Consider the following 13,646-nt stretch of genomic DNA (forward strand, 5'->3'; position numbering starts at 1 on the left):
TCAGCATCCTTCTCAGTATTGCATTGATTGAAATAAGCTAGAATGTAAAAGTTATAGAATGTGATGATATTGACAGAAAGATTGAGAACACAATTGGAAGCATACCTTGCAGACGAGCAAGCAGGATTTAGGAAAGATAGAAGTACAGTTCAACAGATTTTGACAATGCAGTTAGTAGCTGAGAAAGCTAGGAGAAAAAACAAAAACATATATACTTGCTTTTCAGAACGCATTTGACAGCATTGACCAGAAAGTGACATTAGGAGTGCTAGAATCTTATGGAATTGACAGAAAAGTAATAGCCATATTAAAAAATGTTTATAATGCAATGGCAGCAGTTAGAATAGGTGAGGATTTGGGAAAATGGTTTAGAACAAGCAGAGGTACTGGACAGGGGTACTCAATATCACCAAGCAGTTTCATCACACATTTAGAAAGAGCAATGGAGAAAATTAAGGAAGATGCAAAAGGAATATCAGTACAGGATGAGAATTAACAATCTGAGATTTGCAGATGACGTTGTTATTATTGAAGAAGATGAAAGAGAACTACAAAAAACACTGAAACTGTTAAATGAGTTAGGGAAGAGATTTGGACTTCTTATGAACTTGGAAAAAATAAAGACAATGGTATTTAGTGAGAAGAACATTAAACAAAAGATTCAAGTGGATGGAACTGATATAGAAAATATAGAACAATTCACATATTTTGGGAGTAAAATGACATATGAAAATTTGCCTGTAAAAAAGAAATAAAGATCAGGATTGTAAAGGGAAGAACAAATATGAAGGCCATGGATAACATCTGGAAAAGTAAAGCGAACAGCCTGCAAACAAAATTAAGAGTACTAGAAACATGCATCTTTAGCAATGTACTGTAGGGATTCGAAATATGGGTAATAAATAAGGAATTAAGAAAAATAATTTTGAAATTTGAAAGAACTTGTTACAGGAAGATTCTAAGAATAGGATGAATATATAGAAAATCACAAATGAAGAGCTCTATTGGAAGATAAACCAAAGGAGAATTTAATGCAGAAAATTATATAATGGAAGTTGCAATTATTTGCATATCTGCAGAATGAGCAAGGATCGGAAGATAAAGACATTCATGTTTGATGTTATGGATGATGGAAACAGAAGAGGTAGACCATACAGAGAATGGATAGATGACATAAAGGACTGGTATGAAATGTGGTTACAGAAACTGCGACACTGTGCACTGGACAAAGAAAGGTGGAAGAAGATAGTGAAGGAGGCATCAGACACCATTGGGCAGGTTGCCCATAAATCGTGGTAATGACATTGATGATCTAGTAAAGAAGAGTGTATGGTCATGATTTGTGTGTGAGCTGTGTTGGTGGATCTCCTGATCTTTGTTTTGATTCAAAAATGACATTAAATGCCTTGAATGTATAGCACTTACTTCACAATATTGCAACCTAACCTCAATAATTTATCTATAACTCACCTTCCACATTTTCACTTGTGCACACAGTTACAAATATTTCCTTTTGTCCAAAATTTTCTAATTAATTTCAGGAGGTAATCATTTTTTGGAGGTTCTTCTTGAAATGATTAGGCATTAACTTTTCTAATGCTTGGGCCAGATCCACCACCAGGTGATTGGGGCTTTAGTAAATAACATCCCTATCTTCACTACATCAACAAAAACGTTTTACAATCTTGTTAACATGTTTCAACCTTTAGTTGCAGCATTACATTTCTGCTGACTTTCATTGCATTGTGATTTATGATCTGAAATCCAGAAAAAATATAAGGAGAGAAGTTAAAATATTAACAAGCTTCCAGTAAAGAAATAGTGTATGGCCATGATTTGTGAAAATTAAGGCTTTTTGTGGAAAGATGATTAAGAAAATTAAGCCTTAATTTTCACAAAATTAAGGCTTAATTTTGTGAAAATTAAGACTTAGAAATATATTAAAATTCAAATGGATAATCATTTAATGGCTGCATAAATAGGTATCAACATGACAGTTTTTTTCATTTTATTTTTGGCTTATTTTATGCAGATAAATGCAAAATAGCTTATGATTAACATAAACAAGATATAAATATTTTTCATTAATTTATTTAAAAAAAACTTTGTAATTAAAATACCTTCATTGCACATATGCAGTTGCAGAACTGGGCAATGTGAATAAATATTTCCTGGATAATTATTGTTTATTGTACATTGTAACTACTATAGAACAGACTGGTGTAACAAATTTCACTCACTGTATCTTTAGTGATTAATTTTGGAAGTTATTTTATGGATAATATTTACTACTCATTGACCCATGGGAAAAAATATTTCTCTCAGCAACATGTTACATCCAAAACTTCAACACAATTCACATTTTCCATATTAACAAGAATAAATTACCAATTCATCTCATTCTGGCCTGTGAAGATATCATTTCTACAGACTCATATTTGTAAAACTGGCATCTTCCACTCATTTTATTACACATTATTATGCATTTTACATTCTACTCATATTCTACCTTACCACATGCTCTATAGTATAACATCGATGTGTTTTCTTCACAGTATGCTGTTCTGAAATGACTTGACTATAGTCATTGTTCATGTATATCTAAATGTACAAAAACTATGAAACTATTATTTTGTGACAGTTCATGATGGAAATTTGTATAACATCATCACCAATTCTGGATAGAATCCACTGGTGTTTAAAAAAAAAGATTTGTTGGTAAAAAAACATTCCTTTCCATTGATTAATTATTATTACGTGACACTTCCAGGGAATGCAAGGACTCATCATGGGAGGGCACACTACTCTATTTCACTGAATACATCTCATCCTCTCCACTACTACTTAAATCTCCAACTACGACACTACTACCATCAACGTCATCTATCGCCCATCCTCACCAACAACAGTATTTTTTTGTCTGTAAATCTGAAGGCCATTTGTCTGTATGCGGGATGAAAAAACCAGAGTTTCCAGTAGGAAAAAACCCTGCTGCAACCATATGAGATCAACTAACTCACCTTCAACTGAAAAAGCCCATATAAGGATTCCCCTCATCATGACGAGGATCGAACCCAGGTCTTTTCCAATCGAAGGCTGCAATGTTCCACTGTTTTCGCTTCCAATTGTGCTGCTGAGGCTACAAATAAAAGTGTAAGTGCAAAACAACTACTACAAAGCTTTTTAGATAAACACTAGTCAGCCTGTTCGGTTAGACTATAACGCCCTCAATAAGTAATAAATAATGTCATTTCCTATTTATTTATTTTAATCCTGCAAGAGTGCACACTGTTTATTTTAATTTTTATGCATATAATAAGATTTATTATTGCTAATGTATATGGATGTATTATTTCAAAATCACACAAAATAAGACTGTAAACTGCAATCTCGCAGTCAGCATTACTAATTATTCATTTAATTCCATTTGTATCTTTTTTCTTCTTCTTTTTGATCACTCTGCATATTAGAATCTAGTGTTTCTTTTAGAATATTTAAAATAATTTCTTCCAATCTCTAGGAAACTGTTTCTGTACCAGTTTATTATCCTTCTCCAAATGTTAGTCGTCCTGCTTCTCAGTTAACAGAAGAGGAGCAAATAAAAATAGCCCAGAGAATTGGACTTATTCAGCATCTTCCAACTGGTATATATGATGGTAGTAAAAAAAATAGAGAGTGAGTAACATATTTTATATTTTTGTACCTTTGAAGTATATTTTGGTATGTATTTATAATTACACAAAGAAGTAATTTTTATACTATTTTTCTTATTGAATAAAGTTTAAATACAAAGATGATTCTGACACTGTATTCTTCAATGTGCAGGTTATATTTCTGAGTGAACTATAAAAACAAGTGATGTAGATGATAAATTTCTTCTGAAAACACGTCATTAACAATACGCTTTTAAATTGTGATGTTGAATTTAATTCATTCTAAGGTTAACTCTACAAAACTGTCAAAAACATTAAAGGTTTATTATTAACATTAGTTTAATCCTACATTAATAGGACACATTATTATTATAAAAGACTTTCAAGGAGTCAAATACTAATCAAAGGAGGTCACATCACTCACCACGTCATATATTCACGCTATTTGCACTCAAAACCTTCAAAAGCAAGCCATTTCAGTCTATGAAAGGAAAATCTGTCTCTTATCCCTTTCTTGACTGCACTCATTCTCAGCTTCCATGGATGCCTTGTACTTTCTCTACTCTTCATAAAGTGAAAAATTCTATCTACTGGTATCCTGGATAACCCTTTCAGAAGTTTATAGGCCTTTGTCACCTGTTTGCTAGCATCTGCAGACCACAAATTCTCAATTCCTCGTAATCTGCATTCCACTGTTCTGGTATCATTTTTAACATGCTCCTTGTACCCTCTCCACTGTATATTAATAAAATTCAATAACAAAAGCACTTACGTATGGAAAAATTAATATTTAATACTTCAGAATATTTGGCTAGGTTTCCAAGCCATTGTCAATGCATACAGATGAAAAGAGATAAACAAATTAGAACAACACTTAAAATGCAAATATGTGACAATATGCTATTCACTGCAAGTGAATAGCTCCATCTACAACTATTAGAATTAAAATAATTATTAATTCATGAAACACAGGAATGAGGAGTGTGCTTAGGATGACTTCCCAAAATTATGAAATCTAATAGACAAGCTTAGGTGTTGAACATTATTTGTAACTTATTTCAGTGGTATTAACAACACAAAATGAACTAATTTATAAAAAAAGATGTTTATTAACTAGCTTATATTTTGCTGGATTTCAAACCAGCATCTTCAGAGCACAAAACAGCATGTTATAATTTGCAGAGATGCAGGGCCATGTTACTCGAGGCAGATGGGACTCAACTGCCTCGAGAAATATGGCCCGTGAGAGAGGGTCACGGACCCAAAGTGATCCGTGACCCTCCCTCATTTTTTTTGGGGCCCTTAAATTGGTCTTAATTTTTAATAATATTTAAAAATAATCTATCTTATTTTGTACAAACTATAAGATCTGCTTTTATTATATATATTTTATAGTGCAGATATGCATGCTTCTGCAGTAAACATAGTTTATTGGAACAAGACAAGAATCCTTTATAAAAGACATTTCCTCAAAGAATGTCTTTGTGTGAAACTGTCATTCATTGTCCTAACTTTAACAGATCTGATTATGTGCATCTATCCCCTTTGTGGAGATAGCACTGTTTAAAATCTGCTATCTTTCCTAACTTATATATATATATATATATATATATATATATATATATATATATATATCTTTTTAAGTTTGGAAATTAACTGTATTTAGTTACCTTACATTAGCTACTTAGGTTGCACTTTTCATAAATGTCTATTATTGTTTATTTGTTCTTCTATGGTCCTGTATTGAAGGATCATCGCATCCTGATGGAAAGATGCCTGACACTTACATGGAAAATTTTGCATTAAATAAGTATTTTATATGAATTTTTCTCTGTTTTCATATTTATTTTGATCCTCCAACTTATGCACCAGTTTTTCATGTCAGATCCTTTCAAAAGCTATCATTCCCCTTTTCTAACTCAACCATGACGTTATTATAAAATGCGGACAAATTACTCAAACATGACCTTCCTATAGTAAACCTATTCTGTTCATTACAAAGTATGGATTCTCTGTCAACCTATTTATGTATGTAATCTCTCACTAACTTTTTGAAAGGCTTTGCCACCACTACAGAAATGCTGAGTCAGTAATTAGACACATCAGTCTTTGCACTGCCCTTGCTTATGCCATGGTATTATCATATATTCTTTCCACTTCAGTTAGAATCTCTCCCACGCTAAGACTCAAATTATATAGCCAGTTCAGCTGAACACTCTTTTAGCATCTCTGCTGAATTCACATTCGATTAATGCAATGCTGTAGTGCCCACCCCTCAAACACTTGAATTAATCCCTCCAGGTTACATTGAGCTGAATGTTGCATACATCAGATTAAAAGCTTTTTTAGCAAAAATTAACATTCGTTAGTTGAACAATCTCTTTGTCATCTGCCACATGCAATTGCCAATTATCAGTTACTATTTTTTCATCAGCTAATGCCTTTTATTCCCTTATAGGAAGTAGGTGGGGAGGGAAGCACTATTAGAGTTCAGACATGGGTATAGATGTATAATTAATTAATTGTGGGAACAAATGGTGAAACAACATGCAATAGAAATGGATACAAACTTGGGGATTTTTCCACATATAATAACTCTTAATAATAGTACCGAAAAAAGCTAATATGATACTAGATAGGCAGGTATTTAGAAGTACAGAAATAGAATATGATCATTGTCTCTTATAAGGAAAATTAAGAATACCCCTAAGATGATTTAATATTAACCAAATTAGTGCTAAGAGAAATCTTAGCACTGATTTAGAAAGAAGTATTAACTACCTTTATTCACAAAGAATAAATGGAATACTAGAGCAAATAAAAGAAAATGATGATATAGAGATAGAATAATTGAAAAAATATATTAATAAATTGAGCAACAGAATGTCTCAGAACAAAAAATGTAAAGGAAGAGGAGAAAGGGAATAAGAAACTAGGATGAAAACCTTCAAGCAATAATGAAAGACAAGAAAGAAGCATATAAACAATGGATAAACATAAAATTACTATAAGCAAAAAATAATTATAAATACAAAAGAGCAATAGCAAAAAAAAAGCATGCCAGAAAAAGATAACTTCATAGCAAAATTGGAAAGAGATCTTACAGTGAAGAGATCAAACACGTACAGAATTTTAAGGAATATGAATGAAGAGGTAAAAGAAAAAGTTAAACTTGAAATAATCAGAGAGAAAACCTGGACTTCACAACTTATGGCAAGATAGTAATGAATCTAAATCTGGCATTATACTAACTATGCAGTGGAAGAAATAACATTACAAGAAATCCAACAAGCAATACAGCAGAGTAAATCAGGAAAGTCCCCTGGAGAAGATGGAATAAATATAAAACTTATAAAATATGCAGGCATCCTATTCATCAAATGATGACTTTTAAAATTATTTAACAATATTTTAAATATATTGCAAAATTTAAATGCAAACACTGCTGTAGGCTTAGATGGAATATCAGCTTGGGTGTTGTGTGAATGTGCAAATGAATTGTCAACCCCTCTTACTTGGATATTTAATTTAAGTTTGAACTCTGGTATGGTCCCTAGGGAGTGGAAGTTAGGCAAAGTGGTTCCTTTGCATAAGGGTGGCTCTAAAACTGTGGTATTTAATTACAGACCAATCGCCATCTCAGGAGTAGTGGTAAAAGTATTGGAAAAGTTGGTTAAAGACAAAATTCAAGAATGGGTGGATCAGGATATGATACTCTATAGAGGCAACACGGTTTTGTTAAAGGTAGATCCTGCCTTAGCAATCTATTAACTATTCATAATAGAATAACATCTGAGTTGGACAAAGGAACTGGCTACACAGTGGTACTTCTGGATTTTGCTAAGGCTTTTGACAGGATACCCCATAGAACACTGTTATGCAAATTGGAGCACATGGGAATGGATATTAAATTGGTGATATGGATAGGAGAATGGCTCAGGGAGAGATACCATAAAGTGGTGTATGGAGGAGCCGAGTCCAGAATGAGGCAGGTGAACAGTGGTGTGCCTCAGGGCTTCTATGCTTGGGCCAATGTTGTTTAATTTGTATATAAATGATATAGGAAATGGCTTAAAGGGAGATATTCAGTTGTTTGCTGATGATGCAAAGTTGTGTAGTGCAATAAAAAATCAAGCTGATGTTGAAAGTTTGCAGGAGGATTTAAATAAGCTGGTAAAATGGGCAAAAGATAATGGATGTCAGTTCAATGTGGAAAAGTGTAAAGTCATGCATTTTGGGATTAAAAGATTACCAGCTGTGTACTACATCGATGGAAAGGTACTCCAAGAGATTGATGAGGCTAGGGACTTAGGGGTATTGGTAGATAGGGAGATGAAGTTCAGAGGACACATTGCTGAAGTGTCCAAGATTGCACATAGGATTACTTGGTTGTTGAGGAACACACTGACATCCAGAGATAAAGAGGTTATTATTCCCCTTTATAAAGCATTGATACTTCCACATTTGGATTACTGTACTCAGGTCTGGTCACCTGGATTCCTTGGAGATGAGGAGGCTGTGGAGAGGGTTCAGAGAAGAGTGACCAAGTTGGTGAGTGATATAAAAAATGCTCCCTACATTGATAGATTGAGAGCTTGTGGATTGCAGAGATTGGTTGATAGGCGAAGAAGAGGGGATATGATAGAAACATTCAAATTACTGAAAGGTTTTTATAGGATTGATGCAGGGGAAATGTTTCAGCTGTGTGATAGTGATGGAAGAACAAGAGGTCATCTCTGGAAATTAAAGAAGAGTGTGGTTAACAAAGGTGTCAGAACAAGGTTTTTTGCCTGGAGGGTGGTGAATGAGTGGAATTCATTGCCTGACTTAGTTGTGAGCTCTTCGTCTGTAAATGAATTCAAGAAGAGATATGACAGATATTGTTTTGCTAGTTTGGGTCTCCCACGATGAGTCTACTGACTCCATGGAGATACCTGTAATAATAATAATATCTGGCAACAAGGAAAACTCCCAGAAAGTTGGAATAAGGCAATTATTATCCCAATATATAAAAAAGGAGATAAGTGCAACTGTGAAAAACTACAGAGGAATAAGTCTTCTAAATACTGGTCATATACATGAAATTTTAATAATACTTGACATTTCGACCTCTGCATTGAGGTCATTAGAAAATCATACATATGCACAGGACACTACACATAAGTAAGATAAATCTAAATGCATTATTAATCGTTTACTCTAGCCTGACCTCTGGTGAAAAAATAATAATAATAAATATAATAAAATAAATGTATCTTCTCTCCCATAGTCCTAAATGGACTGTTGGGTCATTCACGGCTGGTAGGTGATATTCTTTGTTAGCCTCCTCCAATCATCTTGATGTCAGTTGAGAAAGGAAGGAATTCATCCATTTTTTGATGTTATCAGTCCATTTTAATCGAGGTCGGCCCCTAACCCTTGGTCCCGGAACGATTCCTTCTAGTGCTTGCTTTGGAATGCCATTAGCCCTCTCTACATGTCCAAACCATTTCATCTGTCTTCTTCTGATGACTGTCAGAATATTTTCCCTTCTTCTGTCTATTGAATCAATCATTTTTCGGACATTTTCATTGGTTTCGTGAGCGGTATAGGGAATTCTCAAAAGTCTTCTGTAAGTTTTCATTTCAAAAGGCAGGACTCTCCTCTCATCTTCCCTCAAAGTCCAGGCCTCACAACCATACAAGAGGATAGAATTCACCAAGTTTTCAATTAGTCTTAGTCTGGTTCTGATTGCTATTCTGTTATCTCCCCACAATGGTTTTAACTTCTGTAAGGCACGGTTGCCTTAGCAATTCGGTATTTAATGTTGGTTTTTGAACGGCCGTCTTGACTCGACGTGTTTCCTAGATAAATGATTATTTACATTCTCAATTTGTTTATTTTCAATTTGTATCCTTAAAAATTCAATGTCTGATTTTGAGGTTATCATTGTTTTTGTTTTTTGTAGGTTTATATATAATCCATATTTTTTTAATGTTTCAAAAATGTAGCTGGTTATCTCTTGTGATTCTACTTCACTTTCTGCCAGAAGATCGATATCGTCTGCAAAACGTAAGTTATTTATTCTTAGTCTGCCAACTACTATTCCAGTGTCATATTCATTAAGAGCTTCATCTATGACATATTCCAGAAAACAGTTAAAGAGAAGAGAAGACAAGATGCATCCCTGTCTTCCCCCCCCCCCTCACAGTTCTGCCCGGAACAGTTCACTGCTGTAATTTTTAATTTCAATTCTCATATCAGATGAGGAATAAAGAGATTTAATAATCCTAATGATTTTGTTGTCAATACCATAATGTTCTAAAATTTTCCATAATGCCTCATGCCATATTGAATCAAAAACTTTTTGAAGGTCTAAAAAGTTGTGACAGATTATTTTGTTATGTTCTATGTATTTTTCACTAGTATGTGTATTGTAAAAATATGGTAGCTTGTACTTCTGGACTTCCGGAAACCCGTTTGTTCATCTGATAGTCTGCTTTCTATTTTCCTTTCAATTCTCGACAATAGTATTTTTAACAGGATTTTGCTTGGATGACTAATAAGACTTATTGTTCTGTAGTTGCTACATTTATCTGTTTCCTTTTTAGGAATAGGTACAAGGACAGAAGGCCAAGTTTCTGTGTTCCATACGTCCTGGAATAAATTTAGCAAGGTGTCTATGATGATGTCACCTCCTTCTCATATCAATTCCATTGTAACACCATCAATTCCTGGTGATTTTGCTATTTTTGAGGAGCTAACTGCTGCAATGACTTCTTTTAATATCGGGTAATCTCCTTCCTCTGAACCTCCTGGCAAAATTCCACCCAAAATATCAGTCAGTTGAGGGTCCTTTTGAAAAAGCTTGGTTGCATAACATTTCCATCTATCAACTATTTTCTAGTTGTCCGTGATAGGAGTTCCATCTTCATCTTCTATGCTCCAATTAATTGCAGTAAAAGGTTTGGTTAACTTATTAATAATTTGAAAAGCACTTTTAGAATTATTTTTATTTAAGTCCTCTTCTATATTATTGCATTCATCTAATATCCATAAGTTTCTAGCATGTTTGATTTCTTTTTTAATAATCTTAGTAATATTTTTATACTGTTCTGTATTATCACTGCTATTAATATGAGATTTCAAATATTTTCTTTCGTCGCATAGGTCCAAAATATTTTTGGTTATCCATGGTTTATTTATTTTCCTTTTGTATCCAAGGATTTCTTCAGCTGTCTCAATTATCTTTTGTGAGAAGTATTTGGTTTTAGATTCGATATTATTATATTTCTTGAAGCTTCTGTCAAAAATTTGTTTTAATTTGTATTTATATTTATTTGGGGATCTTTTAATTTTTCTATTATATCTTTTACAAGTTGACTTTGTAGGTAATATTTTTTTCATTTTCATATTCACATTTGTGATGACCATGTTGTGGTCGCTGTGAATGTCGGCTCCAGGAAATGATCTGGTTCTTGTGATGTTGATGGAGTTTTTAAATCTTGTGCTTACAAGGATAAAGCCAATTTGGTTATGTTTTACCATCAGGGGAAGTCCATGTCCATCTTCTGAAAGGTTTATGGGGAAATAGAGTGTTAGTAATAGCGAGTTCATTTTGTGAGGAAAATTGATCAATTCAAAACCTCTTTCATTTGTCTCCCCATAGCCATACGGTCCGACAAATGGGAGATAATCCTTGCCGATGTCTGTTCCAATTTTGGCATTCCAATCGTCCTGTACAATCAAAAGGTCTTTTCTATTCGCTCTGGTGATTGATGCATTAAGTTGACCATAAAACGCTTCTACTTCGGAGTCCTCGTAGCCTGTGGTTGGGGCATACACCTGTATGATGGTGATATTGAGTGGTTTTCCTCTTAGGTGGACTAGAGCAATTCTGCTATTGATAGGACTGAATTTCGTGATGATTTGTGTATCAAAAAACCGACACCTTCTTTACTGCTGCAGTCACATCCAGATAAAGAAGCAAATGTCCTTCATCTGTTGTTAGCTCTCCTGTTTTGGGCTATCGAATTTCACAAAGTCTCATAACAGTCCATTCATATCTTTTTAGTTCGTGCTGTAGTAATTTGAGTTGACCTCATTGTAGTAGAGTCCTAATATTCCAAGTTCCGGTCATTAAATGGTTGCGGAGTCTGAATCTGGATCCAGTTTTTCCATTTTTTTTTTTGTCAGTGATAGTGGTGATTGTAGCGCCACTCGCTAACTTCTCATTGCCATCCCTGGTACTGCTACCAAATGGCAATGCGGACCTTGTTGAACCGGGTGACGTCCAAGCTGGCATGGTGTGCTGTGTTAAATCCTTTGCCATGAATGTCTAATGGGCAGTAAATTAAGACAGATGGTGCCAATCTCCTTTTTTGTTTTCACCTGCTAACATTTAACTGGGCATAGTGGGATGACCTTCACGCCTTTGGAGGCCATACCAGGAGTAATGATACTCCTGACGTGCTTCACCCATCCCACCCAGGGCCACCCCTCCGCCACAGTGAGGCAGCATAGCAGGACTTTGGTGAGGGGGATAAATATATAATTATACACATAAAAATATATATTTTTATAAATAAAAATATAAATTTTATAAATATTTAAATAAATAAAAAATAAATATATAATTATACACAAATATAAATTAAAATAAATTTTTTACACATATACTAATATGTAATAAAGTGTTTTATACTGGAACTGCATTAAACACATCTCTACAGTCCTCTCTATGTTAGGGTTTTCTTGTGTTGGGGTTCAGCCATCATGCTCTGGATGCTATAAGCATTACAAATGGGTCCTTGAGATTCTTGGAGATACTAATCCATCAGGCAGGCATCCTATTCATCAAATGACTTTCAAATTATTTAATAATATCTGGCAGCAAAGAAAAATCCCAGAAAATTGGAATAAGGCAATTATCATCTCAATATATAATAAAGACAATAAGTGCAATTGTGAAGACTACAGAGGAATAAGTCTTCTAAATACTGGTTATAAGTTATATGCATGTATATGTAGAAGATAAACTTAGTAAGAACAAAATAGCTTCTGAAAAGGACAGTCATGCTTTTTACGTTAAAAATCTTAATGGAAATATATTATGAATTCAATATAGAAACACTGTGGACCATACTCAAGCTTCTAAGCATTCCAAATCAGCTGCTTGCTGCAATAACTGATGTATCAGAACAACCAAATAGCTGTAAGCATCAGTGAAAAAGTTACAGAATGTAAATCAATTAACAGAAGGGTTCATCAAGGATGTCCAGTGTCACCATTCTTATTTAAATATTTGTGCAGATGAAATAGTAAAGAAATAGAAGAAAAATATAAAACCAGCATTTAAACTGAACTGTGAAACTATGCTTAATACCCTTTTGTTTGCAGATGACCAGATAATCATAGCAAGAAGAGAAGATGAACTCCAAAGATAAATATACTCCTTAATCGTAATTGCTAAAAAAACTTTGAATGCAAATATCAACAGATCAAATTAAAATCATGGCTTTTAATGGACCATCTCCAGTCAGAAGCAAAATAATGATTGAAAATAAAATTTTAGAACAAATCAATTGCTTTATATACCTTGGATGTGCTGTATCATATACAAAAGAAGCTGACATTAATATCAAAATTTCAAGCTTTCTAAAGATAACAGGAATGATCAATAATATTTCCAAACTTAACCAAGTTTCAGTTTATAAAGTTTTGACAAAACTTTCTCTACTGTATGGAAGTGAATTATGGACTATAAAAACTGCAGGAAAAAGAATAGAAACTGGAGAAATGAAATTCCTGAATGACAGCAGGCTATACTCTGGGACAAACAAAAAAAAAAAAAAAAAAAAAAGCAGCACAGAGATATGTGGATTGAACATATAGAAAGAATGAACAGTTCAAGACCACCCAAAATAATACTCCAATACTACCCAGCTGGAGGATGTAGAAGTCAGGGATGACCAAGAAAAAGATGGAATGAGAGCAGAACAGGCCACTGGTCCT

The 13,646-nt window shown here is 33.8% G+C and overlaps 1 protein-coding gene across 1 annotated transcript in view; it reads left to right on the top strand.

Moving 5' to 3' along the window:
* LOC150101194 (RING finger protein 11-like) overlaps window positions 1–13,646 on the top strand; it is a 52,944-nt gene that overhangs the window by 24,060 nt on the left and 15,238 nt on the right. The window contains exon 2 of the mRNA XM_090401117.1: window positions 3,521–3,675. Coding sequence (XP_090257243.1) covers window positions 3,521–3,675 — 155 coding nt within the window. The remainder of the gene's footprint in view (window positions 1–3,520; window positions 3,676–13,646) is intronic.

This window comes from Typopeltis vanoorti, chromosome 12, assembly GCF_054136105.1.
Source record: "Typopeltis vanoorti isolate ZY-2024b chromosome 12, IOZ_Tvanoo_1.0, whole genome shotgun sequence".
NCBI classification, from domain to species: domain Eukaryota; kingdom Metazoa; phylum Arthropoda; class Arachnida; order Uropygi; family Thelyphonidae; genus Typopeltis; species Typopeltis vanoorti.